Source organism: Antennarius striatus, chromosome 2 (assembly GCF_040054535.1).
Source record: "Antennarius striatus isolate MH-2024 chromosome 2, ASM4005453v1, whole genome shotgun sequence".
NCBI classification, from domain to species: domain Eukaryota; kingdom Metazoa; phylum Chordata; class Actinopteri; order Lophiiformes; family Antennariidae; genus Antennarius; species Antennarius striatus.
Window position 1 is genome coordinate 4,016,531 of NC_090777.1, and position 27,254 is coordinate 4,043,784.

Consider the following 27,254-nt stretch of genomic DNA (forward strand, 5'->3'; position numbering starts at 1 on the left):
GATAGACCAGCATCTCGGATCACTACATATTAGTTTATTTCATCAGCTCCTCCAAACAGCAATTACAGGTGTACATCAGATCATTCAAACATCTCCGGCTGAATCTTCACACATTTTCATAATGTGATAAAAAACATGTACATTATATTATATATGTAGAGAGAGAGAGAGAGCATCTTTATGAAAATACTGACAATCTTCATTACAAATCTATACCGTAGGATTTATCTGGCAAAAATTTAAAAAAAAAAAAATCAATCACTTGAACAAAAAGTTGGACACAAAGCTTTGAAGTCGTGCTAATAAAACGTTTCTGTCCCGCAAAATAAAAGAATTCACAGTATGGAAAAATAGAACTTCAGTTCACACGTAGCTTTAGCCAGAAGAGTGGAATCACCCACTAACACACCTGACATTACATCTATGAGATTCATCATCATAACAATCAACACATAAAACATGGTTATAAAAATAAAGTCATGACGTGTGTACAAAGAAAGATGGGATGCTGACGTGTGATTAGAGAATAAATAATGCAGCTGCAGGAAATCATCTAGCATTGATTTATAGGAGTCGTCCAATCATCGCCCTTCATGACGGGTTACTGTGGGAATGAAAGAACCAGCAGCAGCAGACGTACCGGACAGAATGTGGAGGAAGTGAGCGCAGAGCCCTGAACCTACGACCTCCTGCAGGGTGGGATGGAACCCAGCACCACCGTACCGCTGGGACACGTTTTATAGAAATAAATTAGAAACCACCACATTAATGTTCCTGTGTTGGACAGAAACGGATCAATTCTTCATGCAGTCACTTCCTGTGTCATTAGCCAATCATATTTATTGAATATCGGCCCAGGATTGCTTTCCCAGCCTGCAGTGATGTCAAGGAAGTGACAAACGTGAAACAGCAGGCTAACAGTTATGCCCCGACTCCCATCATGCATCTGTGGTAACAGGAGGAACATTCTTGTCTTGCAGCGGCTCCAGCCACAGGTTTCACAGGGTTTGAAATCCAACGTCCAGCTAGCGCTAGGCTGTTAGGGCTACAGCACAGCTAGCGCTGTGCTAGCAGCCCACAGTCGCTGGTTTACATTCATTACGAGAACATAGAAGATAACCATTCCCTGTTCTGTACTGAACTTTATTAATGAATGTATTTTAATAATATTTAGTTAATCCATTTGAAGCTGAGAAACATTTACATTTTATTTTTTGATATAGTCTCGTCTTCAGCTGCTTCTACCTCATTGTGGGTCACGACGGCTGCTATGAACTAATAATAAGATATTATATGTTTCATTCTAATTTATTGTACAGTAACATGATATTATGTGTTGTTAACGGTTTACTAGTGATTTCATGATTCCAGTATTTGTGATGTAAAGTCTAGTAAAATGACACTCGATTTTTATTTTTCCGTGGATTTTTCCGGAAAACCGATGGACCATCAAGAACGACGTGACTCCAGACGATGTGAGCCCAGGTGAACCTGTAGTGACACACCAAAGATGGGAATGTTCCCACGGTCACAGGTGAGATAAATCATTTAACAAAGACGAGATGAAACACAGAAGAGTTCGGATGTTTCCTCTGGAGGAGATTCATCCAAACCCTTCGTCACTCGTGAACAACGTCACGACTGTTAGAAGCGTGTGGCGTGTTTCAGACGCGGTTTCAGTGAAAACTACAGTATTACACTCACACGTTGAGTGTGACGCACCAAACGGTATGACAGTCACATGATGTGGTCACCTTGAGGGGGAGGGGGCGGCGGCCACAGAGGCGGTGTGACGGGTGACAAGGCAAAAACACCCTCGGATTGTCAACCAGCGCTGGAATGAAGTCGTTCAGTGTGATCAGCAGCTCACGTCTGCCCCCCGGTGGAGACGGAGAGAACAAGAGGTTAGTGGTGTAACGCCCCCGCTGCACCTTTAGTCCCAACGCAACCAGATGAGGTGTGGCCCCACACGGGGTCGTGTCAAAGGCTGTTTGACGCGTCAGCGTCATGATGGCATCCACACGCGTGTGTGTGTGCTCCCGTTGTACTGGCGCGTCAAGTGAGTGTGTATCCAGTGTACCCAGCCTACAGCGTGATGACAGTACCGTCCTCCTCCAGGTTCCGCCTGTCCCTCCCCCGGTCCGGGGATGGCGTCGTTGCCGTGGCGTTGCTTAGCGACCCGCTGCTACTGCTTCCTGGCACGGTCCCGTTGGCGTTGATGGACAGGGGGGAGGGGGCGGCGGTGGTGCGGAGGTTCAGGTGCGGTTCGTACCGGGGGAGTGGGGGCATGCTGTAGTTGGAGGGGGCGCGTCTGATGGGTTCGGCCTCGCCTCCGGCCTCAATGACCAGGTCCTCGTCTTCCTCGTCACTCTCCAGCTCCCCGACAGGGAAGTTCTGGATGATGTGCGACGGCAGCGAGGCAGCGGCGCCCTGCAACGAGTAGCCGTAGTAGCTGGCGCCGCTGTCTGAAGAGTGTCCCGAGCTGCCGGACGTGGCTCCGCCCCCTCCGCCACCGCGGACCACGTTGTTCCGCTGGTTGGCCGGCTTGACGGTGATAATGAGGTTGTGGCTGTTGGCGATCATCATGTCGGTCACCTGGTCCAGCGACTTCCCCGCCACCTCGATGCCGTTCACCTCCAGCACCTCGTCATTGACGGCCAGCAAGCCGGTGCTCTCCGCCAGCCCCCCCGGCACCATGCGGGAGATGAAGATCCCCGGGACCTTCTCAAGGCCCTGGGGGGTGACCCTCACGCTGGAGCCGTCGCGGATGTAGAAGCCCAGAGGCTTCTCCTGGCCGTGTTTGTAGAGGCGGACGCGCCGGTGCGTCTCTGGCAGGATGTCCACGTCGATGATGGACGACACCGGACGGAAGTCCTTCGGCAGGCTGATGATCACAGGCGGCTTCTTCCTGCTGGCGTCCGGCCTCAGGAGAACCGCGGACAGAACCGTGTTCTTCTTCCTGGTCAGCGAGTTGGTACCGAACGTGTAGTCAGCTTCCTCTGCAGAAGCACAGATACAGGAAGTACAGAAAGAGAAGTGATGGAGAAACAAAAGGAGGAAACGGTAGAAAGAGAAGAACAAGATGTCAACACAGGCTTGAGGTTCTCCAGGAACAGAACATGAGCTTCAAACGCCTCAGGATGACACGGGTTAGATCATGCAGCTTCAAGCAGCAGCGCATTCTCAGCATGTCTGGCCCCACATGCCAACAGAACACAGATAGACCCGACACGCCAAAAGAACACAGGTAGACCCGAGACGCTAACAGAACACAGCTAGACCCAACAAGCCAACAGAACACAGGTAGATCCAACAAGCCAACAGAACACAGGTAGACCCGACACGCCAACAGAACACAGGTAGACCCGACACGCCAACAGAACACAGGTAGACCTGACACGCCAACAGAGCACAGGTAGACCCAACAAGCCAACAGAACACAGGTAGACCCGAGACGCCAACAGAACACAGCTAGACCCAACAAGCCAACAGAACACAGGTAGACCCGAGACGCCAACAGAACACAGGTAGACCCTACACTGTTTGACAGGTGGGGAACACTGATGGAAGACAGGATATCCAAAGGCCTGGAAATCCCGCCCCCAATTCAGCGACAGCTCACTATGGACATTATACTCAAACTGGCCTTTCTGTCACTTTCTCTTTCTCTGTTACTTGACCTATCTCTGTCCCCAGTGTATTTCTTTTCCCAACCAACAGGTCAAGGCGGATGACCGCCCTCCAGAGTCTGGGTCCTGCCCAGAGTTTCTTCCTCAATGAGGGAGTTTTTCCCCGCCACCATCGCTTATGCTTGTTCTGGAGGGCATTGTTGACTTTCTATCTGTTAAGCGCCTTGAAATGTCTTCAGATGTGATTAAGTGGTATATAAATAAAAGTTGATTGATTGATACACGCCAACAGAACACAGGTAGACCTGACATGTCAACAGAACACAGGTAGACCCAACACGCCAACAGAGCACAGGTAGACCCGACACGCCAACAGAACACAGGTAGACCCAACACGCCAACAGAGCACAGGTAGACCCAACACGCCAACAGAACACAGGTAGACCCGACACGCCAACAGAACACAGGTAGACCCGACACGCCAACAGAACACAGGTAGACCCAACACGCCAACAGAACACTGTGGACACATTCCAGGGGGGTGAGTCACCAGGATTCCACACACACCCGCCCTGGGTGAAGTCCATTAAGTACACAGGAAGTGGACTCTAACCAGCGTGAGTGACGTCCACATGGGTGTGGGTCGGCCCGGTAACGGGCAGAACGCGGACCTTGTTTCTGTAATGGTTAACTACAGCTAAATATTAACACTGTCTGTTTCTACCAGATCGTCCTGTTGCTGCTCAGAGCCTTTGATTCTCACTGTCGAGGTTCTGTTTTTAGATGAAGGCTTCTATTAAAAGGGTTCTGGTCGGTTCTATAAATAGGGTTCTAATTGATTCTATAAATAGGGTTCCGGTCAATTCTATAAATAGGGTTCTAGTTGGACTACACAAAGAACGTCTCCCTGTCAGTGGAACCAGGAGTCCGTTCTGGGAGCTGGCGAAGACTGTCAGGTTCAGGTGTGCCCCCCACCCATTCCCCTCCCTACCCCACCCCCACTCCCCTCCCCAGCCCTAAACCCACAACAAAGGACCAACTGTCTGGAGAACAAGAGGCAGGCTCGCGTTCCAGTTCCCATGAGGCTCTGCTGCGGCTCAGCCGGCTTGGATCTGATAGGCCAGGGTCACATGGAACATCATCATCATCATCTGAGCTGTTAGCAGGCCTGAGGGTGGAGGAAGAGGAGCCCACCGGCCCTCAGGAGCCAGCATGTGCAAACGGACACGCGTGTGCGAGCAGGCGTGACGTGAGACACGGATGTGGCTTCATGTTTACCTCCAGTCGTCACGCCTGAGCGCTGAGGCCGGAAACACGGCGGCGCTAATGAGCGCCGCCCCACAGGCCTGAGGGGACGCACAAAACAAACACACGCTGCTCCTCCTGTGTCAGCAGACCCATCCGTGTGTGTGCACACGGGCTCCGACCGCAGGGACGCGACCACAAAACCTCTCGAATCACAGAACAGTGAAGGACGCACTGCAGGAGAAAACAGGAACCCTCCCCATTGGTGTGTCTGTTTGTCTACCTGTGGACCTGGCGGGAATTGGCGTCTCATCCAGAGTGTACCCTGTTTCACTAGCTTGGACCAACGGCTGATTACACTGGTCTCACCTTGCAGGAGATGAATGGAACCAATCATGAGGGTTGTGGGCCCGACTCAGCTAGAGTCCAGCTGTTAGTGACAGAGAACCGGAACAGGAGAACCAGGTTGGTACTGGGTCACGCAGGTAACCGGACAGGAACCAGTGAACCGGGTCACACAAGTAACAGGAAACCAGACAGACTCAGAAAGGGAAAGCTGCTCTCTGGTGTTTGCCCCCCCCCCCACCTTTGCCATGTGTAAATCATGCATGACTCAGGTGTGGTGACTCAGGTGTGCTGGTCTTAAATTACTCCCGTTCAGTAGAGGGACACACACGTCACCAACAGGAAGTGCAGAGGCAGGTTGTTATTGTTCAAATCCCTCACTGGGGCTCGTTCAGCTGATTTGCTAACGCTACACATCAACAGGCTAACGCTGTTAACCGACCCCACGCTAACATCTAAATGTCTGGACTGGAGAGCCTGACACAAACCACAGACGGGTAGCATTATGGGTAATGTAGGAGCTTTTAGAGCGGGATCCATCCCAGCATCCACTGCTTTGATTTGGACCTTATTGTTTGAGTCTCTGGTGAGTCATGGTGCATCAGTGTCACACCACGTCACAGGGCCTGCTGTGGGGGCCCAGGCTCTGTGGGGGCCCCTTACTCCAGCTAAGCAGTGGAGGCTTTTCCCACTGTGAATGGAGTCAGTGAGGAGCACAGGAAGTGAAGCAGCGGAGGAGAAAATCCAACCAACACACACCGGGACCCCGAGCAGCCAGGCAGCGAGGCCGGTCACTGGTGTGTGTGGCCCACCTTAACCCCTGACCTCAACCCACCTGCTTCATCACCCTGACCCTGATCCACCTGCTCCATCACCCTGACCTGACCCTGACCGTCCCCCAGGTTCCACACCGCTACCACCAGAACCAGGACCAGGACGACGCCTTCCTGCTTTCCCTGTAACCTGATGATCCCTGACAACAATGACGCCAGCAGCCACTGCTTCGTGCTACTCCTGCTGGGCGCTGAGTCAGGAAACCTGATCCCCAGACGGTCAACCAACAACATCAGCAAGGAGCAGAGAGGGAGGGCTGAGTACGACCACAACCAACAAGCAACACAACCAACAAGCAACACAACCAACAATCAACACAACCAACAAAACCAACAGCCAACACAATCAAATGCAATCAACACAACCAACACTACCAACAACCTACAACCTACAACCAACAACCAGCGCTACCACCAACACAATCTACAGTCAACACAACCTACAACCAACACCCAACACAACTAACAGTGAGCACAACCAACACCACCAAAAACAACCGAGACAACCTACAACCAACACAACCTACAACCAGCACAACCAACCAACACAACCTACAACCAACACAACCAACAACCAACACAGCAACCCCTGCAGCTGCTCCTAAAACACTGGCAGGACTAGAACTATTAGTTTTAACTCTGATCAGGGTCACAGCACACACACACCTATGGACATGGAGAACCGTGTGGTCAAGCTCTCATTTGTTTAGAAACGCTGACCATGACATCACACGTCAGCAACCAATCAGAAATCATCAACTATTTGAGCAAATAAGATAGAAGAAGAAACACAGCTAAAGGTTGTTCTAGAAACAGTCTGTTTGTTCACAGCAGCGGTGCCAGAGCGTTCCTGACACGGAACGGAGTGTGTGTGTGTGTGTGTGTGTGTGTGTGTGTGTGTGTGTGTGTGTGTGTGTGTGTGTGTGTGTGTGTGTGTGTGTGTTTGTAAAATTGTGATAATGAGAAAAACCAGGTTCTGAGTAAAACAGAAGGCATCAAATGAGATAGGAGAGACAGAGACAGAGACAGAGAGAGATAAAACCTTCAGAGCGGTGGTTCCTGGAGGGTTACTATTCCTGGAGTGTTGAACATACTTTCTTAGCACAACCCAGATAAAAACGCCTTAATGCTGCTGATAAAGAGATGGGGGGGAAGGGGGTAGATGGAAGGGGGGGGTGGAGGTGAGAGAGCTGAAAGGGCAGGGCGGCAGGACAACGATAGACCGATCGCTGGGAGGCGTTCAGGGAGCAGTCTGTAAGCTGGAGCAACACAACCCCACATGACTCCAATGCCCATAATTCACTCTGCCGTGATGTCATGAATTATCTATGACACCAATCAGTCCTGCTTTGTTACCGTGGCGACACGAACACCCATCACTGGAGACTGGAACAGAATGAGAGGACTCAGACTAATGTGGCCCTGGTAGGGGGGCCGGCCGGTGGGGGACTGGAGCCTGCAGACTGGACTGGAAGTGGAGGACTCACTGGGGCTCAGACTGGGCCTGAGGCGGGGCTCCAGCTTTGGGCGGGGGCGAGTGGAGGACAGTGAAGCAGGGTTTAGTCCGGGTTAGTGGACCTGGGGGTCAGTCTGGGGTGAAGATGCTCGATCTGGTTGGATAAACGAAGCCCGGGGGAGAAACATCCCCTTGGCCAGGTGAGCTGAAAGCTGATTGGACCCTTGTGAAACCAATGAAAGGTGTGATGGCATTACTGATTTGAGGTGTTGGGGGGTCTGAACCACCAGCAGACCCTGTCCGTTGTGTGCTGACACGGACGAACTGAGCCAGGATCCTGCAGCAGCCTCGGTATAACAAAACTTATAAACTGCATAACACAACCCGTGTGTGTGTGTGTGTGTGTGTGTGTGTGTGTGTGTGTGTTGCTTTCAGATTAACATGAGATTGTTGGTTTGCACAGCTCTAAAAGCTTCACGGCTCAATGTGAATGAAGAACCGATAGAGAGCAAACAAAGTAGAACCGATAGCATTCAGCGGCATGTCGGCGCCTGCTGCAGCTAGCCAGGGTAAACACGCTAAAGAACGCCACCGATCAGCGAATTAGTTATCCTGTTCACATCAGAACTGGTGTCAGACCGGTTCTGGAGGACAGGACCGTGTAGACGTGTGTCGGCTTGATCAGGCTGGTTTGCGCTCAGGTAAAAAAACACTTTCTTCTCGGCGTCTGGAACATTCTCAGCGTTTGGCGACGGTGGGCGTGGCCTCCACCAGTCCTGCTCCACACAATCCAGCCTTTTATGACCAGTCTGTTAGTCCAGGTGAAGCGATCACATGACCACCTGACGCTGCGCGTGCACACTTGTCAGGTACGAGGGTCAAAGTCCAGCGGGGTCACGTGATCTGGTTCCATCACGTTCCTCCCAATCGGTTCCCCTCCACCGCTGCTCCCTGCTCAGGTTTCTGAGCCAGTTCTGCGGAGCCCCCCCCACTTCCTCTACCCATTCATCTATCCTGATCGACCCCCCCACTCCACTCCGTGTCAGCCCCCCTCCCTCTGGGTTCTGGTGCCAGGCGGCGCTGCTCTCCGTCTAAACGCTCCTCTGCTCCTTCCTGTGGATGGAGGAGGTTCTGGGGTCCAGGCCCGGTCGAGGGCCCCGTCTGACCAGAGGTGAGGCACATTCCACCCAGAATGCCTCCTGCCCCCCCCCCCCCACCCTTCATCCATCTCTCTCTACGTTTCATTCTCTTCCTACCCCCCCAGCCTGGGCCTCAATCTGCATTCCTGCTGCACTAATACGATCCTCTCTCTCATGCATTCCTATCACACTGCTCCTCTCTGCCCCCCCCCCCTCCCCAATGCCGTTTACTCCTCATCCCTCCACTCAGATCAGGTTCCTCCTCTCCGTGTCCCACCACCACTCCTGGGTTCTTCATCACGCCCCACATCCGAGGGACTAATTCATGTTCTGTGGGGAACTGGAGCTCCAGAGGGAACCTCCAGCTGGTCCTGTGGGGGTCCTGTGGGGGTCCTGGGGGGGTCACAGATACACACACGTGTATCTGTGACTCCATCAGTTGGACAAACACGCCTGTTTCTGTCCCAATCGGTTGATTTTCCATTGAAAACATGTTAATATCTGCTGAAGGTCCTCACTATGACCACCTGCTCCAGGTCAACCAATCACAGCTCAGCCAGCGCTCTGAGTCCCCATCACGGAACCAGAGGAGAACCACATGAGAACTATTGATAGAAACTAGTAAACTAGAGTAACCACAGATCAGCGGTTGGTTCTTCTAGTGAAATCACGGCTAGCATCCGGTTAGCAGCCGGTTAGCATCCAGTTAGCAGCTGGTTAGTAGCAGCCATAAACCTTAACCAACTGACAGATTTCAAACCAGCAGCTGGTTTCATCCATCTGTCGCCATGCCAACCAGCAGGAAGCATCAGGCCGTCACGCCGCTAACAGCTGCTGAAACCACAGAAGAAGAACAGACCACATCAGTTTTGTTTTCTGGCAGCACTCCTCCCAGCATGCTTTGCAGCCCCCATGAGCCTTTAAGATACTCCAGCGCTTTTAATCCACCTATGAACTGGCCTCTTCACTGCTGCCATGGCAACCGGTAAACAGTGGAGCCCTCAGCCGTCATCACCATATTGTTCACAGATGAGCTGGTGAGTGTGTGTGTGTGTGTGTGTGTGTGTGTGTGTGTGTGTGTGTGTGTGTGTGTGTGTGTGTGTTGTTCACCGTTGTTCACTAATGCCTGCTGACTGGCTCAGAAACAACAACATGGTCTGTATTCAGAAACCACAACAACACAGCAACATCAGTCAGACCACATGGACACCAATGGGTGAACCCACACACACACACACACACACACACACACACACACACACACACACACACACACACACACACACACACACACACACACACACACACACACACACACACACACACACACACACACACAAGTCCAAACATAAACAAGTAACATTAAAACCAAGAAGAGCAGAAACAAACTGACGGGCCACTGCGGGTACAGGGTCTGGGGGTAGGGGTCTGGGGGTAGGGGTCTGGAGGTCTGGGGGTAGGGGTCTGGGGGTAGGGGTCTGGGGGTAGGGGTCTGGAGGTCTGGGGGTGTTGTCATGTGTTCCAGGGGGGCGTGTCTGGGCCTGGAACTCAAACAGTCCCGTGCTGCGCTGCACAGTGAACTCACTAATCCTCCTGACAAAGTGGCTTAGCGTGTAGCGTGTTCAGGGTCATATGGCACAGCCAGACAGATTAAACACAGCACAGCGCACACGTCCCCCCGCCAGCAGACGTCCCAGCATGCAACAGGTGTTGAATATTACAGAACTGACGGCGAGTCAGGAGGTCTAGAGCTAACTAGCGTGGTTTTGTTCTGAAGCTAACTCTAGCTTTAGAACACGCACCACGGCACCATGGGTTCACGCGTGGACCGCTGTTACCGCCCTGCACACAGCGCCCCCTACCTTTCCTCTGCAGGAAGAGCCGCAGCAGAGGGCTGGCGGTGGCGATGGCTCGCTGGTAGTTGTCGTCGTTGTTGATGGGCAGCAGGTCGCCGTGCACGTCGGCGTAGCCCACCAGCAGCTCCACGTTGGGGATGCGATGCACGTGCTGCAGGAGGCCGTAGAACTCATCGAAGCGGCCGGGCTTGGAGCGATCCAGCGAGAACCGACGGAACTCAGCGCCGAACTGGGATGGAGCAGAAGAGCAGGGACACGTTAGAACCCATGACGTACGAACAGACGTGTGCTAAGAGAACGCAACGGTCACGAACCGCAGGGATGTGGACCACAAGTAACAGCCTCCACACGGACAAGCTAACATGCTACATGTGACACACCGCTGGTTCATGACAAACACCAATGACTGTGTAGGCTCAATGTAGGCTCAATGTAGGTTTAACGTAGGCTCAATCTGGGCAACTGTTGAGTTGCCAGAGCATAAAATCCCACCGGTGATGAGCAGAAGTTATGGTTACTGTTGCCCAGCGCTGACAAAAGATGACCCACACCCTACCGACCCACCAACCAGGACCCCGATCACCTGGTGATCCACACCCTACCGACCCACCAACCAGGACCCCGATCACCTGGTGATCCACACCCTACCGACCCACCAACCAGGACCCGATCACCTGGTGATCCACACCCTACCGACCCACCAACCAGGACCCCGATCACCTGGTGATCCACACCCTACCGACCCACCAACCAGGACCCCGATCACCTGGTGATCCACACCCTACCGACCCACCAACCAGGACCCCTGATCACCTCGTGACCCACATCCCATTCCTGTGGACCGGTACCCAGTAGGGTGGGGGACACCCAGCTGTAGGCAGGTCGCGTGACACCTGCAGGACCGGAAGCTCTGAAAGCGTCCCACCGGGGGACGTGACTCACACACACCCGCCTCGTAACTACCTAAACTAGCACTGCGGTCATAGTGAAACCGGAAACGAGACTCGAACCTTGAGTCAACATTGGTGTCAGACCGGAGGACCAGTGGACCGGGGGACCAGAGGACCGGGGGACCAGTGGACCAGCGGACCGGGGCAGGGGACCGGCAGACGGTGCCCTCCATGTTGAAGGACCCGGCTCTAAACTTCTGACGGTACTCGTCACCGGTAAACCGGGTAAACGGAACTTTTCCCGGTCAGCGGAACCGACGCGGGCTAACTTGAGTTCGTCGGTGTGGGTTGTGTGACGTCATAGTTGACACGGAGCCACCTAGCAGGCTGGATTAGCCCCGGTACCGACAGGAAGCCCGTGAACGGAACGTCACCTTGCTCTTCACCTCCACGGCGCTGAGGGACCGGCTGCTCGGCGCTCGCTGGTTCCTGTTCATGGTTCTCTCGCGGCGGAGCGCCGCCGGGGGCTCGCCCCGCTCCGGATCCCGCAGGTGGCGTCCGGGTCGTCTTCCGGGTAACACCGCCTGTCCCGCCGCCTCACGTCGTCCGGCGGTTCGCGTCGTCTCCACAAGAACGCGACGGCGGCGCCGACGGACCGAGATCACCCGGGAAACTTCGGTCCGCTCGCGACGCGCGAGCACGACTCATGACGCGCGAGCCCGACGGAGCACCGAGTGACCGGGGCGCGGGGGCTCGAGCTCTCTACCGCCCCCTGCCTGTCTCCCTCTCTGTGGACACTGGCGACACTTCAAAATAAAAGACAGCTTGTTGTTTCAAAATAAAAGTCCTGTAACTCCGTCCCAACACAGCTCATTAGTATTACACATTAAATCACATTATCATTAAATATTCAGAAAACATGAATAATTAATTTGAGATCGATCGTGTCCATTAAAGCCACATTAGTGGTTGTTGTGAAATGAGAAGTGTTTGGGACACAAATGTGGAAACTTCACGTCTTGTTATTTCTGTTATAAGAATGTTGGTGTTTGGACTAATTAGGCTGAGGAAAGGAATAAAATAAATAAATTAAATTAAAAACCACAATATGAATGTTTAAAATCCTGTCATGTTAGATGTTAATGAATTAATCAATCAACTTTTATTTGAATGGCTCTTAATCACATGATATGATTTATACAATGTTTATATTGTTTACAGCTAGTATTTCAAATTCATTCCTACTATATCAAATACAATGCGCCCTCGTTACTCGCAGGAACCACACGCCAATCACGAATTCCATGACAGAGCGATAAACTGTTTATTTTACTATTTACAGTAATTTAAATGTTTATTAACCCTTCCCGTACTGATATTAAACCACCTTCTATCTATCTTTTCTGATAGACTGAATAGAGCACACTTCTGGATGGCGTCAGCCAATAGAATTGCGTGTACGGTATCACATGACTGCCTACCAAGAATTCGCGATGAGGTGAAGTCGCGAGGTTTGATGCGCGGATATGCGAGGTCGCACTATACAAACATTGTTGACATGTTCCATAGTCAACGTTGTCAGAGGAGACAGTTTTTTATTGCACAGCGACATCTTCTGGCCGAAAGTCATACAAGCTGCTGCCGTTTGCATTGTGTGACAGTAGCAGACAAATTAATGTCTAATAAAATAATGACAGGTCATTAGTTCATGTTCCATCTCCTTCCAGCAGCATTTTATCTGACGCTATAATTAAATTCTAGTCACACCACCCGGAGCAGGTGAGATCACATCCTGTGTTTGGTTCTACCTGAGGAAACATTCACCCCCTCAGCTCCCCCTGGCGGCAGACTGACCCCTTAATGGAGGTCTAACCAATCACGTCATCACTTAGCAGAGGACTGGCCAATGGGAGCAACGCTGCTCCACCATCTCAGTCCATTCCGTCCTCGTCTTCCTCCATCCTCGTCTTCCTCCTCCTTCCACCTGTAGGCCTTCAGCCTGCTGGGTCTCTATGAGTCCATGATGACGTTCACCTGGAGTCGGAGGCTGATTGCTGACGGTTGGGTTTAAGAAGAACAGACGCTACTTCCTGCAGACCTTCTGAACGTTCCAGACTTGGGATGTTGAACCAGATGTTTGAGGTTCTGTGGCACAAACATCTACCAGAAACAGAACATGGAGACATCAACCCCACGTTTCACCTGCCTCACATCGACCTGTGAAGAACTGGGGTAGAACCGGAGATATCACACTGTTAGCTTACCCAGTATGGATGGATGGAGAGATGGAATCATCATGGACTCATCCATAATAATGTTTTTCTGCTGAAATCTAACTGCATGTATTTGGAGAACATACAGACGGACCAATCAGATCTAGATTGTGTAGGTGTAGATCTGGGTCCAGCCCATCCAGAGCTTTGGGAAGGAGGTCTTGGATTCAGTTCTAGATTTAAAAAAACTTCTGAATAACTGAGTCTGTTCTGAACAAGCTGAAGACAACATGTCTTCTCCTCTGGGCGTGTCCCGTTAGGGTCTCCACAGCGTGTCATCCTTCTCCATGTCAGCCTACCTCCTTCATCCTCCTCTCTAACACCAACTGTCCTCATGTCGTCCCCACTCTGTCCATCCATCTTCTCTTCAGTCTTCCTCTTGTCCTCTTTCCTGGTAGTCCAAACCAGCAGAGTCTGCTCTCTTTGACTTTGTCTCCAGAACATCTCAACTTGGCTGTTCCTCTGATGGATCCAACCTGGAGAACCTCAACATCTTCATTTCCTCCACCTCCAGCTCCACTTCCTGTCTTCTGTCCTCACCACTGTCTCTAATCTGAACAAACATCCAGCAGGAAGTTGTTCAGACGACCCCGCCTCCTCCCTCCTGTGGTCCTGGTCCACACCAAGACCAGAACATGCAACGAGGCACCACAAAGGGGCGTGGCTTCCATTCCGTCTCGTGTCACTTCCTGTCCTCCGTGTCCTTCAGCCGTCTGTTTCCTCTCCACTCGTCTCTCCGTCTGTCCAGACGGGTTAGTGCTTCATCCAGACTGCAGGAGGCGCTGGTGGGGGCATTGGTCTGCAACCCCCCCCTCACTCACCCTGTCTGAGCCCCCCCACCACCACCACCACTTCCCCCCCTGCTCCACCACCACCGCCCACCACTGCAGAAGAGGCATCTTGTCTCCCCTAGTCTGCATGTCTCTCTAGAACCCTCCCCCTCTTGCTCCTCTTCCCCCCCCTCCTATTCCACCTACCCCCCCCCCCCATCCTCCCCCTCTCTCTTCTCCTCCCCACCCTCCTCTTATTGTCCTGGTTTGTGTGGCACCCTGATTGTGATGACCTCTAGGGACATGTAATATTCACACACACACACACACACACACACACACACACACACACACACACACACACACACACACACACACACACACACACACACACACACACACACACACACACACGGAGAGAAACATCTCCCACTGGTTCCTGCTGGTTTCCTGTGGGGGGGCGCCACGAGCCTCTTGGTGCGTTCCATTCTGCTCGTGCCCACCTTGACGTGTCCCTGCCCCTCACCTGTGGCCCCTCCCTCACCTGATCACCACTCAGGTGATTCTGGGGGGTGGGGGGTGGAGGGGTCAGGTGGGGCAAACGCTCAGCTGACCTGTGACCAGTTCAACCAATCAGACTCCCTCCTGGGGAGGAGGAGGAGTCTGATCTTCCTCTCTTTGTGTTGAACAGCCCACACACACACACACACACACACACACACACACACACACACACACACACACACACACACACACACACACACACACACGACCAATCTCTCTCCTCCAGCTACAGGGGGCGCCAACCTCCGCACTGCCTTCACCTCCCCTCCCCCAACTCCTCTTCATCTTTCTACCCCCCTCCCTCCACCCTGCTGCCCCCTCCCTCCACCCTGTCTGCCTCCACCAGTTCCTCCCCTCCTTTCTCCAACTTGCCTTCTCCTCCTTTTACTCTCCCCCAGCTCCTTTCCCCACCCCTTCTCTTCGCCTGCCCCCCCCCCCCTTCTACACACAGCACTGCAGATGGGGCCTCCGCCTCCCCCACAGTCTGCCAGGCCTCTCTCTCCTTCAGCCTCCCTCCCTCCATCACCCCCCCCCACCCCTCACAGCAGCATAGCAACACTGGCTCCAGCCTTGGAGAGTCTTGCCCCCCCCCCACCCTACCCCCTCCCTCTTGCACTGGGGTAATTTCCCTCCATTTTAGATTCCTCATTCCAGGGCGGTTAGGGATGGATGACCGCGAGCAGAACGACACACAGGAAGTCCACACACCTGGACGGAGGAGGAGGCGACCCACCACATCTGATGATGGACCCTTCCTCCTGGGGGAGCCCACCGTTCACAGGTAGGTGGTGTCGCCCCATCAGAACCAGACGTGACACCACACACACATCAGGTTCTGCTCCTTGTGAACCTTGATGGAGGCTGCAGCGGTTCAGCGTCTGGAGATACTGAACCTGGAGGCTTTGATGAACCATCAGCAGAACAGTGAAACATTTCTGTCAGCGTGTTGGACATCTATTGATCTAAAACCCTCATCCACCACAGACACGACACCCACATCTAAATTGGTGGGCAACTTAATTTTGGTTGCCAAGCAATGGAGGATGTTCCAGGAACTATTTCTGGCTCCTCAGACATCTCAGTTGTCGAGGTGTTCATCCTTCATGAGGATGGAAGAAGATGAGAACTGTTCCTCAAATAACACAGAGATGTGATGAAACACGCCTGAAGCTGGTAGAACGTGATGGAGAAGTTCATATACGTTTTGTTAGAAAGTGAAAACACCCCCACCCCCCCAACACAAACAGATGTGTCCAGGAAATGGACGACAAGAGTGACCTTCCTGGTGTCGAATCACTCCTGACCCAGAGCCAGCGTCAGAGGAGTCCTACCTTCTGGACCATCGCTCAGACCTCCAAAGTCCTCTTTTCAGATGGAGGTAAAGTTTGCATCTCATTTGGAGATCCAGGTCCCAGAGTCTGGCGCTGGTTTGGGTCCCCAGGGTTTGATCCAGGCCGAGTCAGTGCAGCCCCTACCAGGGGGTTTGGGTCTGCCCACGACGAGACCTCCTGGAACGGGTTTTCTGTTCCTGACTGACCAACACGCCTCCTGGGCCTGAACCCTGTGCAGAACCTGTCAGACACCAGACCCACCTGGGCTTCCAGAACCTCAGCAGAACCACAGACGGATCACCTCCAGGCTGCACTGACTCATATAAAGTGAGGTCTAGTCAAGGACTGAGTCCATGAACGGGCATTCAATTCAAAAGTGTGACTTTATTGTATTATAAATCGGTTTATCTCAGGATTTATTCTAGTATTTCTGGATACCCAAACTCTGATAGGCTGTAGCTTGAAACCAGAAGAACTTGAGCCATGCCCGCCCCCCAGGACATGATCACGTCAGTAGTTTCAAACATTCGTGTTCCAAAGGTTTTCAGAACCTGGTCTGGTTTGGACTCACGGTGTATCGGCAGCATTCTACCTGACCACAGATCAAGTTTGAACTGATCGATAATCCCATCATAATCTGGGCACCTCAATTTACCCACAAGTCGTTCCACCTAAAAGCAGTTGCCAAGCGGTCGTTTGACCCTCACGTCTATCTGCCCCTAGAACCCCAGTCACTAGTGTTATTCATCTTCTGATGCACTTTTTCTGCATTTGCAGGTCACGGGGGTTGCTGGATACCATCCCACTGAATTTATGGGGGATACTCTAGACACGGTGCCAGCGTATCCACAGGTGTGAACAACCACACACACCAGTTGATAATTTGGAAGAGCGATTTACCTGAAGAGCACGGATCCACTCCAAAATAAATTTCAGTTTTCTTAACGCTTTAGATCAGAAACTGTTGACTGTCTAGAATATAAAGTGTGATTTTTTCAGCTGACATCTGTCTGTGGCCTCGGCTTTTAGGACCGGATCAGTAAAACCTGCTCTTGATGGTTCTGGATTCCCCTCCGACTGATGGAGTACAACACCTCAGACTGTTTCTAAAACAGACGACCTTCAGGTCGGAAGTGACTTCGACAGATTCATGGAGAACAATTTTTTCCATTAACAATCCAGTGCTTCAGGTATTCTCTATTGGATGAGCTAACCGGAGCAAACGCCTTGTAAAAGGTTTGATTAGTTCTACAGAAAGAAGTTCCGAGTCCGTTGACTCGCAGGTTGGTCGCAGATACAGTGCGCCCTCATTATTTGCGGTTGATGCGTTAAAGGAACCTCATGTGATAGAGCAACAAACTATCTCATTATTTACTATTTACGGTAATTTAAATGTTTATGAACCCTCCCCATACTGATATTAAACCACCTTTGTTACCGTTTCCCGCACTTTGACAGACTGTTTAAAGCACTTTTGTGTCTCACGTGAGTCCAAGACTCAAGGAACATAGCGCACTTCCGGATGCCGTCAGCCAGTAGAATGCGCGTACAGTATCACGTGGCTGCCTACCAAAAATCTGCGATGAGGTGAAGTCGCAAGCGTTTGATGCGCGAGGGTGTACTGTAAAGGTTTCCAACAGTCAGAGTAAAACAAACACTCAAGGGTTAACCATCGTTCTGCACAAAAGAAGCCGGTATGGCCGTTTGTTCTGTGAGAAGCACAACAACAGCACTTTATTCTTCATAAATGCTCAAGTGAAAATAGAACAAAAAACAGATACGCACAATTCATAGAACACATGAAGACAACTCTTAAAAACATAGTTTGAGCTTTGTAGATGTCGGGATGGAGCTTTACTGTCAGTCATGTGGGCCAAAGAAAGATTATGGAAAGCCAATCCAGAGGTGGGGGGAGAAAGGATGAACTGCTCCTTGATGCCGTCAGAAGGAAAACGTTTTGGTGCTGCGACTCGTTCAGAACCAAGGATGAGAATTAAAAAAATAAAATCTAATCAAGCAAATCAGTTCTGTTACTCATTCATATATAGATATATTATTCTGCAAAGAAACTAGGTTTTGTTAAAAAATAAACAAACATACAGGAAAATACCAGCCACCAAAGCGACACCTATTGTTAAGCATACCAATGGAAAACATGAGGCTACCTTACGCACAGGTAATAGCAAATATTTAAGGGGACATGTTCCCAAACATGTCTAAAAGACTGTACAACTGTACACCAGCCGTCTCAGTGGAACTCGGTGAAAAACGACGGGTCAGCAGAAAAGTCTCTTCTCACAACGAATCAATGCTGAGCCACGCCCACCAGTCCAGTGGCAACGTTAAGAACTCCGGTTCTCAAGGTAATAAAGTATACAGAAGGCAAACCTTCTATGTTTGGTGTAACTGACGGTCCCCCCCCCCCAGTGGGGGAAGCTGCGTTCAAACGCACGAGTCTTTACATCGAGTCCCAGCTGCTCGGCGAGTCCTGCCTCAGATGGCTTATTGGAGTCGTGTCATCGCGTCTCCTTCAGACGCCCAGGTGGGTTCATACGAGGCAGATTTGTTGGGGTTGGATGAATCTCAAGTGTGGGTGTACCTGTGGGGGGGTGGGTCACACCTGCTGTTTTCCCAGCTGGGCGGGGTCACCCCTGCTCCGGGCGGACGAAGGGACGAACTTGGGGATGATGATGGGGAGGGCGTCTCTTCCTTTGGAGGCGGTACTTCCTGAACCCGCCGTGGGCCCAAAACCGTTTTCTACGTGGTCTCCTTCATCCTCTTCCTCCTCATCATCATCGTCATCATCTTCGTCGTCATCGTCATCATCATCGTCGTCATCGTCCTCATCATCGTCGTCGTCGTCATCATCGTCCGACATATCGTCCAGGTCGGAAACGATTTGGGACGCCGCCCTCGTCTCCGTTCTGTCGCCGGCTCCCGTCGGTTGTCGTTCATCACGAAGAAGAACGCCTTCCTCCCGCTCCTCTTCATCGTTCTGCTGCTCTTCCTCACTGTCGGACTCAATGGCGATGGGCTCGGAGAGGTCCAGCGGCGTTCTCTGTGGTAAGGTGCTGCTGATTGTCGCGGTTTGCTCTCTGCTGGGTGGGGGGGACGCCGTCCTGGCTTCGGCCTCAGCTGACGTTAGCTTGGATGGTGCTGCGCCGCCGTTAGCGGCTACGCGCTCCTTGTGCCGCTGGAGAGCCTGCTCCGACACCCCCATGCGAGCGCTGGATGTCCGCCTCTTGTTGCGTCTGCACTCGTACACCCCCCCCTGAGCGAACGCCAGCTCGTGACTCACTTTGCAGAGTTCGTGCATGCTGAACCCGAGCAACACGCTGGCGTTCTGGCTCTCACACGCCTGCACGCATTGCCTCCTCCTGTTGACAAAGTGACTGGAGATGTCGGACTTCCACAGCCAAAGACTGGCTGCCAGTTTCTCCACCTCCCGCTGGTTGGGGTACGGCGCCCGGTTGAAATACTGCGTGAGGAAACCCTTCCTGGATTCGTACGACTCGTTCTCGTACCCTTTGGGGTCCAGAGCCAGCACTACGGGCTCGTCGGGGTTTTCTACAAACATAGAGGAGCTGCTGCAGTCTCTAGGGTGAGCCCGCTCCCCGGGGGGGCCTGGCCTCCTTCGTTTTGGTGCGCTGGCTTCAGAGCCATCAAAGGTGGCCCGTTTGAACGCGCCGCTCTGGGCCTGGCCGAGTCGAGACGAGTGAGCCCGGCTATCCTGACCGTTCTGAGACTTCCCCACCCCCCGACAGTGCACCAGGTGCAAGGTGATGGTGGAGGCAGTCATGTTGCTCGTGTACACCCCCAGACAGTGAATACACTTATAAGTGAGCTTCCTTTCCACCGGGTGGACCGTCTGGATCACCTGGTGCCTCTCTCTCAGATGGTGGGCCAAGGAATCGGAGATTGGACCCTTGAGGATAGAGAAGCAAAGAGGACACAGTGTTTTGCCCACATCTCTCTTGTAGGGTACCGACGCCTGGGGGGCAGTCTTAGACGGGGCCCCATCAGAGGCCCCTGAGGGTATTTTTGGTGGAAGCTGAGGCATTAGCCTCTTGCCTGATATTAGGGAGGCGGACAAAGCTGACGAGACCGAGGTGTTGTTGTTCTGAGCGTGAAACGCCACCGACTCCTCTGGGGCGTCTCTCATGTTGTACGTGGTGACAATCAACTGGATGTTCTTGGGGTTACCCTGCTGCAGTGTGAGGTCAAAGGTCAAGGGGGAGTCCGTGCGTGGGCCCATCTTCTCGTCGGGGTGTGACAGCCGCATGTGGGCCACCATCTTCTCCACGTCGTTGAATGTGGCCCGACAGTGGGGGCAGGACAGGCCGTGGATCAGCATGTGGTTCAACAGGGTGTCGCTGGGCAGGTAGCGGTTGCAGTACAGACACTTGCTGGTGAAGTTGTGGATTTTCATGATGTAGTTGGCGACGGCGGGCACTTTCTCCGCTTTATGCTCTTTCTCAAAATGAGAACTGTACACGTTCTCCGGGAAGAGTTCGTTGCAGATAGTGCAAATTTTCCATTTCTGGGTGTAGGATGTGCCGATGACCGAGGAGCCACCTTTCTTGGCCGTGACGGAGGCCACGGTCGTCGCTGCCGCCTGGACACGGGAACCCAAGGGGTTGGATTTGAGCGAGGAAGACGCACCAACCAGGACTGGACCCCTGAGGCCGCCACCGGAAATGAGTTGCTTGGCTGCGTGCGACTGCTGAGGCACAGAAACCTGGGCGTTCCCCGGCAAAGACACCCGCACCTGCTGGCCGCCGATTGTGAACGACTGGGTGCCCCCAGTCTTCAACCGAACCGCATCGTGTTTCAGTCCGGACAGAAGACTGGAGTTAAACCCAGTTTTGGACGGGATGACAACCCGACCCAGCTGCTGTGAGCCGGGAGACCTGGTGGTGGCCATGACCGCACCTTTTGGACCCATTCCAATAATAGTCTTGTCTCCCTGAGTTTTGGGGGGGACCATGATGATGGGCTTTGGGCGGGGCACGATCACACTGGTGTGCCCGATCATGGCGGTCACCTGGTAGCCAATCCTCTCATGGTCCTCGATGACATGCTGCACCAGTGCCTCGTAGGTCCGTGGAACAAACAGACACTTCCTGCAGTAAATCTGGTTGCTAATGACATTGTTTGTGTTGTGATTACTTTCTGTACCCCCTGCTGTGCCCCCGTTCTGAGAATTTGCCTTCTCTCCTGGTTTGGCGATGTAGGACTGGGCTACTTGCTGGAAGTGTTCCCGATAGATGTGCTTCCTCACGACGTTGTACATAGGGTCTCTGTAGGTGCACTTCTTGCAGTAGTAGACGGCCTGTTCCACGCTGTCCCCCGTCCTCTTCAGGACCCCATCTTTGATTACGATGCCTCCGGCCCCCGACACCATTCCGCCAGCGCCCTGTCGAACAGCGCTGTTTGGCATGTGAAACAGCTTGATGTGTGTCTCCAGAGTCTTCTTGTTCCCATTGTAGGTGCAGTAGGGGCAGTTGAGCAGGATGTTGTTCTCAAAGTCCTCGCTGTGGACATTGCGGAAATGGCTCTTGTACGCAGAGAAGTACTTGGATGAGAAGAGGCAGCCGGAGCAGCAGAAGGGCTTCGACCTGTAGTCCTGAACACAGTGAGGAAGACTTGTTTACCAGCTCCGCCTCCAAAAAATTCAGTTTCATACATGTTTACAAATTCTGTTACCAATGATTCAAAGAAAAGGGTTCAGTAGAACCTCGAGATACGAGCTGCTTGAGATGCGAGTCGCCCTGTCCATAGTTTTGTTTGACATACGAGTGAAAATCAAATACAAGTCACGCTTCAGGAAACCACCGCTGGATGGAGGTTGCACTGTATTACTATCTGAAGTTCTACTGTATTATTATCTGAGGTTCTACTGTGGTTTTACTGTAGTATCTGAGATTCTACTGCATTACTATCTGAGGTTCTGCTGTATTATAATGTGAGGTCCTACTGTATTAATGTCTGACCAGTATGAGTGTTTCACACACCTGGACTTTGGTGTGTGACGGTTCCCACATACACACATCTTCCCAGGTGGTGTGCTTCATGTACACCTCTGGAGGAGTGTAGTCTTTGTAGTCCTGCAGAACAAGAACATTCCGTTCACATCTGGTAATCAAACAATCATGATAACATCAGCAGAACACTGAGAACGTCTCTTGATCGATGCGGATTCTGGCCTTTGATACAAACTCATGACCATCTGTATAAAGAAAACTACGTTTATGAACACACAACCTGCCGTAGACGTCCTGCCTGCTTTGGAGAACGATGGTTTCTTCTTCTTTCAGTTCTTGGCTTCAACAGTGACGTCCATTTATTTTCTATCAGCTATAAATGTCTTCTTTCATTCCACTTCAGGTCCCGTTGTGTTTGAGGTCTTCATCGTTTCTAACAGCGCTGGATGTCATCAGACTCTGGATCCTGAGTTATGAGACCCTACCTGAGCTAAGGCTAACATTAGCTCAGTATACAGCCACCAGCAGGTGACTTTAAACGTAGAACTCGTCTAACCTGACTGAGCGAGAAGCCAACGACCAGACAAGTCCAGTTTGTCCTGATGTGGACCAATCCCAACGCTCAAACAGCAAACACACGTTAAACCTCTACACAAGCACCTCAAAGCTGAAGGTGTGTGCTGGTATTTGAGGACATATAGATCTAGCCCTCCCTGTCATGTATGGATTTGTTTGCCAGAGCTAGCTCAATGCCAAACTAGCTGTGCTAATGTTAGCATCTCCTGGGTTTTAACCTGAAACTGATTTGTATAATTCAGCGCCTCATAAAAACTTCTTGAACAAACATGTAAGGAATCCTGACCTGAAAATGAATCAACAATGATAACTACTACACCTCCCATGAACCTCCTCTACACTTACATTCCCAATGTCCGTCACCTGTGGGATAAATCAGAAACGCTCTTTAACGTCCTGCTAATGCGTGTGGGTCCACGGAGATCCACAGACCAGCATGCACATGGGCTGAAGGGAAGAGTCTTTCCTTCTCATTAACATAAAACCCAACAACAAAGAGACAAACATCCAACTGATAAAAACTTTATTCAAACAGCAACCAAAAACAAGAACACTGACCCCATCAGAAAACACAGTGAGAACTCGCTACAGCGTTAACACAGTCACAACAGAAGGGGTCACCGTTAGTGCACTACGACTCGGGCGTGGTCACGCTCACCTCCAGGTGATCTCTGCAGAACTCCAGGCCGATGTCTCCCAGGACCTTCTTGACATTCCTCCTCGCTTTCCGCAGGCTCCCAAGGTTGTTGACCGGCAGCTGGAACATTCTGCACACCTGAATGGAAAAACACCAAGAACGTTATCGGTGGGAACAAACCTGCTCAGGCATCAGGAGGAAACAGTTTGCTGAAACAGGAAATGCTCTTAAGTTATCAAGGTGAACATCTCAATACGAGTCAACCCAATGATGACTTGACCCGCCCATCAGTGGTTCTGCCACCCGTCTGGACTCGGGTTAGGGTGATCTCTATGTTAGGCCAGCTTAAAGAACCAGTGCGACGTGATGTCCAACACTGGATTAACAACTCCTATCACCAGGTGTCGCTCTTGAGTCATTGAGTCCATAAATGGGAGTGTGGGAACATCACAATCAGGGTCTGAAACCAACACCCACCCTGGCGCCAACGGCAAGTAAACTGGTTTAAAACAAACAAACCACCAAACGTAAATATTCACTATTCACAATATTTGCCTACATAGCCCTGCATAGGCCTACGTGGATCTACAACACAACCTCCTTCAGCTTCAGTCAGAAACAGATCAAATTATCGATGAACATACGGTATGAACACATCATCTGCATAAGGACGAATACACCATTTACAAAACATGCCTCCGCTGGGTAGATAGATGCTGTTACCATGGAAACGCAAATATGGAAACATTAATTGAAAGTTTGCGTCTACGGACACAGCCCCCCCACGCCCCCATCTGCTGAAGAACCCATTGGGTTATAAAAGGGGATGGACAACAGGGCACTGACCAAAGCGACCAGTCAACCAGCATTCAGGAGTCCTGGTCCCCTAACAAACATCAATGACCCAACCGGTCAGGTCCAGAACCAGCAGGACAGTGGACAAGACAACCAACGGGTCACAGACAAGACTACCAACGGGTCACAGACAAGACCACCAACGGGTCACAGACGAGACTACCAACGGGTCACAGACAAGACCACCAACGGGTCACAGACAATACTACCAACGGGTCACAGACAAGACCACCAACGGGTCACAGACAAGACCACCAACGGGTCACAGACAAGACTACCAACGGGTCACAGACAAGACTACCAACGGGTCACAGACAAGACCACCAACGGGTCACAGACAAGACCACCAACAGGTCACAGACAAGACTACCAACGGGTCACAGACAAGACTACCAACGGGTCACAGACAAGACCACCAACGGGTCACAGACAAGACCACCAACGGGTCACAGACAAGACCACCAACGGGTCAGACATGACCGCCGACAGGTCACAGACAATCGCTGTAATGTTAGCTTCTAGGAGGACAGCCACCTGATGCTACCTGAGCTAACAGATCCACAGACACCCCAGAGATACTCCATAGAAGACACACCCACAATAATCCAACTGAACGTCGTGAGGTGGGGTCAAAGGTCACTGAGTAACAACACACATCACAGTCCCACCTTTGCGTTCCAGCCTTTTAGTGAGTCACATCTACCAGCTGTCAGCTTGGTACAGACCTGTCTGCCTGCCCACCTGTCTTCTTCCACATCCTGTCTGTACTCCAGTGAGTCTACTTCCTGTTTCCTGTCACCGCCTGTAGATGGCGCTAGAGAGCAGCTCTGTTATGTAAGCCTGTCTGCCCCGGTTCCTCTCATCACAGAATGGCGCCTCCTATTGAGTCAGCAGCAGCTCCTACAATATGTCTGCAGTGGGGGGGTGGGGGGTGGTGGGAGGGGAGGGACAGAAGGAGTGAGTGAGACCAGCAAAGGGGGGGGGGGGGTGAGTCTATGGGGGGTGGAGAAAGGGAGGCTGGGTAATAGAGGGGGAGAGATGAGAGGAGAGAGAGGACAGAGTGACGGAAGTGGAGGGGGAGGGGATGTAGGGAGGTGGGTAGACACCAGGGAGGGAGGGAGGGAGGGAGGGTGAGGAGGTGGAAAAGGGTGAGAGAAAGAGGGGGTGATGGATAGCCTCTAAAGGGAGGGGGTGGGAGGGGAGGAAGCAAATGAGGGAGAAAAATCCACAGAGGCAGAGCAGGGGGGAGGGAAGGAGAGGAGGGGGGGAGAAAGAGAGGAAGAGGAGGGAGGGAAGGAGAGAAGGGGGGAGGGAGATAGGAGGCTGGTCTGCTGAGCAAAACAGCCCCCCCCCCCCACTGGAGGAGACAGGAGGCCTACAGCCCCCACAGCACAGACCTCCTCACCCCCACTCCCCCACAGGGACAAGGACTCACCCCCGCCCCCCCCTCCAGCTTCTGGACGTGTCCATAATGACACCAGAAAAGTTTGGAATGGGGCCGCTGGGGGGCCGCGACCCACACCTGTCTGCTGCCCAGGTGGGGGCTGCAGGTGTGACCATCCTGCCCCCCCCCCCGAATCAAACAGGACGGATGAAGGAACCTCAGCTGAACCCAGCTTTGAGATCTGACCCAACAACTAACCGAACCCCCCCACAAATACCCCCCCCCCCCCAAAGGCAGGGTTATTATCCACTTCTCATCCGCGGACGCCTCGAACACCCCGTGTGGTCCACCTGCCCCCCCCCCCCCTCCCCGGGTTCCAGCCCCCCCTGGGTTTGACAAAGACTTGGGGGGGCAGTTAGCATGCTAGGCTAGCCCCCTCCCACCAGCACCACGAGTCGTTCACCGCTACCAACTGCCCCGACCTCCCCCCGGACGCTCCGGGTTCTGACCCGGGGCTGTTTGCGACCCCCGCCCCCCACCTCCATCCGGGTTTCAGATCGCACCCCCCCCACCCCCACCCCGGCTAGCCTCGAACTGCCCCCGCTGACGGTAACGGGGGTAACTCGCTTACCTGCGTTCACGTCCACAGCCCGGTGCTCGTGGAGGGTCGCCCCCCCCCCCCTCAGGATGACCGGACGGGAGGCGCTGCCCCCCCCCTCCCCACTCTGGCGTCTCAGTAGCGGTAGATCCGGGGGCAGCTGGTCATGGGAGAGAACCGACAACCGGCGGCGGGTCTAACTGCCCCGTCCGGGCGATCCGTCCCCTCCTCCGGCCAGCCAACGGTACCGGGGAGCCGACCGAGCGCCGGGGCGATCACTCCGCGTCGGGCCCGGCGCAGGGACGCGTCCGTCGGGTCGGAGCCGGCATGTCGAGCCGTTCACAGCGGGCGGCGGGCGGTCGGCAGCTCGGAGCCCATTCTCTGACAGACAATACACACCAGCCGAGCAGCAGCGCGATCCAAAATGGCGCAAATAGACGGGGCGGAAGTGACGTCACGCGATTAGCATAAACAGTCTCATTGTGGGGTCCTCGCGGGGCGCTTCGATCCAGCTCCTAATTGGTCCGTCAATTAATTCACCCTTGGAGCGGAAGCGGCTTAAAGCCCCCCCCACCCCCCCCTTCTCTCCCCTTGATGACCCGCGGCTCGCGCGTGGATCCGCGTCCGGTCCGGGGGGGTAAACAACCCGGCGGAGCAGTGGCGGGAAGCGGCCGACAGCGGGCGCCCTTCCCGTGTGGGGCTCGCGCCTTCTGCGCAAGCGCAGTGTGGCCTCATCTGGCACCCCGCCCGCCTGTGGAGGGTCGGAGGGACACAGAGCGGAGCCTCAGCACCGCCGGGGGGGTGGGTGGGGCCTACGGTAGGGGGCGCTGTGCTCAGGTTCATGTCGACCGGAACTACTTTCCTTGAAGGGCGCCTCGATCTGACACCA

The 27,254-nt window shown here is 52.9% G+C and overlaps 2 protein-coding genes and 1 long non-coding RNA gene across 4 annotated transcripts; 1 reads left to right on the plus strand and 2 right to left on the minus strand.

Moving 5' to 3' along the window:
* Positions 1-14: 14 nt before the first annotated feature.
* On the minus strand, positions 15-12,440 carry pard6b (par-6 partitioning defective 6 homolog beta (C. elegans)). The gene is made up of 3 exons (XM_068335316.1): positions 11,828-12,440; positions 10,510-10,732; positions 15-2,999 (listed from the first exon to the last, which is right to left on the minus strand). Exons 1-3 carry the CDS (start codon positions 11,888-11,890, stop codon positions 2,086-2,088), a joined length of 1,200 nt encoding a protein of 399 aa, XP_068191417.1. The 5' UTR covers positions 11,891-12,440; the 3' UTR covers positions 15-2,085.
* Positions 12,441-15,642: 3,202 nt separating this feature from the next.
* On the plus strand, positions 15,643-17,499 carry LOC137610954 (uncharacterized). Its single transcript, XR_011038562.1, has 3 exons — positions 15,643-15,781; positions 17,109-17,183; positions 17,361-17,499. It is a non-coding gene; the product is annotated as an uncharacterized lncRNA (long non-coding RNA).
* Positions 17,500-17,604: 105 nt separating this feature from the next.
* On the minus strand, positions 17,605-27,126 carry adnpb (activity-dependent neuroprotector homeobox b). Of its 2 annotated transcripts, XM_068338865.1 has the most exons (4): positions 26,399-27,126; positions 23,550-23,666; positions 22,346-22,438; positions 17,605-21,957 (listed from the first exon to the last, which is right to left on the minus strand). In XM_068338865.1, the coding sequence occupies exons 2-4, from the start codon at positions 23,655-23,657 to the stop codon at positions 18,946-18,948; spliced, it is 3,213 nt and encodes a 1,070-aa protein (XP_068194966.1). In that variant the 5' UTR covers positions 23,658-23,666; positions 26,399-27,126; the 3' UTR covers positions 17,605-18,945. The 2 variants fall into 2 exon arrangements, with proteins under 2 accessions (XP_068194966.1, XP_068194974.1); XM_068338873.1 differs by lacking the exon at positions 26,399-27,126 and having other exon boundaries at positions 23,550-25,291.
* Between the last annotated feature and the right edge of the window lie 128 nt (positions 27,127-27,254).

Bases quoted from the DNA above. Each gene is read 5' to 3' on its own strand.
- pard6b (XM_068335316.1), bottom strand. From the start codon at position 11,890: ATGAACAGGAACCAGCGAGCGCCGAGCAGCCGGTCCCTCAGCGCCGTG. The intron at 10,733-11,827 runs GTGACGTTCCGT...GCTCCATCCCAG, and splicing joins CCGTGGAGGTGAAGAGCAAG to TTCGGCGCTGAGTTCCGTCG. The intron at 3,000-10,509 runs GTAGGGGGCGCT...GTGCTTCTGCAG, and splicing joins GCTCTTCCTGCAGAGGAAAG to AGGAAGCTGACTACACGTTC.
- adnpb (XM_068338865.1), bottom strand. From the start codon at position 23,657: ATGTTCCAGCTGCCGGTCAACAACCTTGGGAGCCTGCGGAAAGCGAGG. The intron at 22,439-23,549 runs GTGAGCGTGACC...CTTGTTCTGCAG, and splicing joins TCTGCAGAGATCACCTGGAG to GACTACAAAGACTACACTCC. The intron at 21,958-22,345 runs GTGTGTGAAACA...CACTGTGTTCAG, and splicing joins CGTCACACACCAAAGTCCAG to GACTACAGGTCGAAGCCCTT.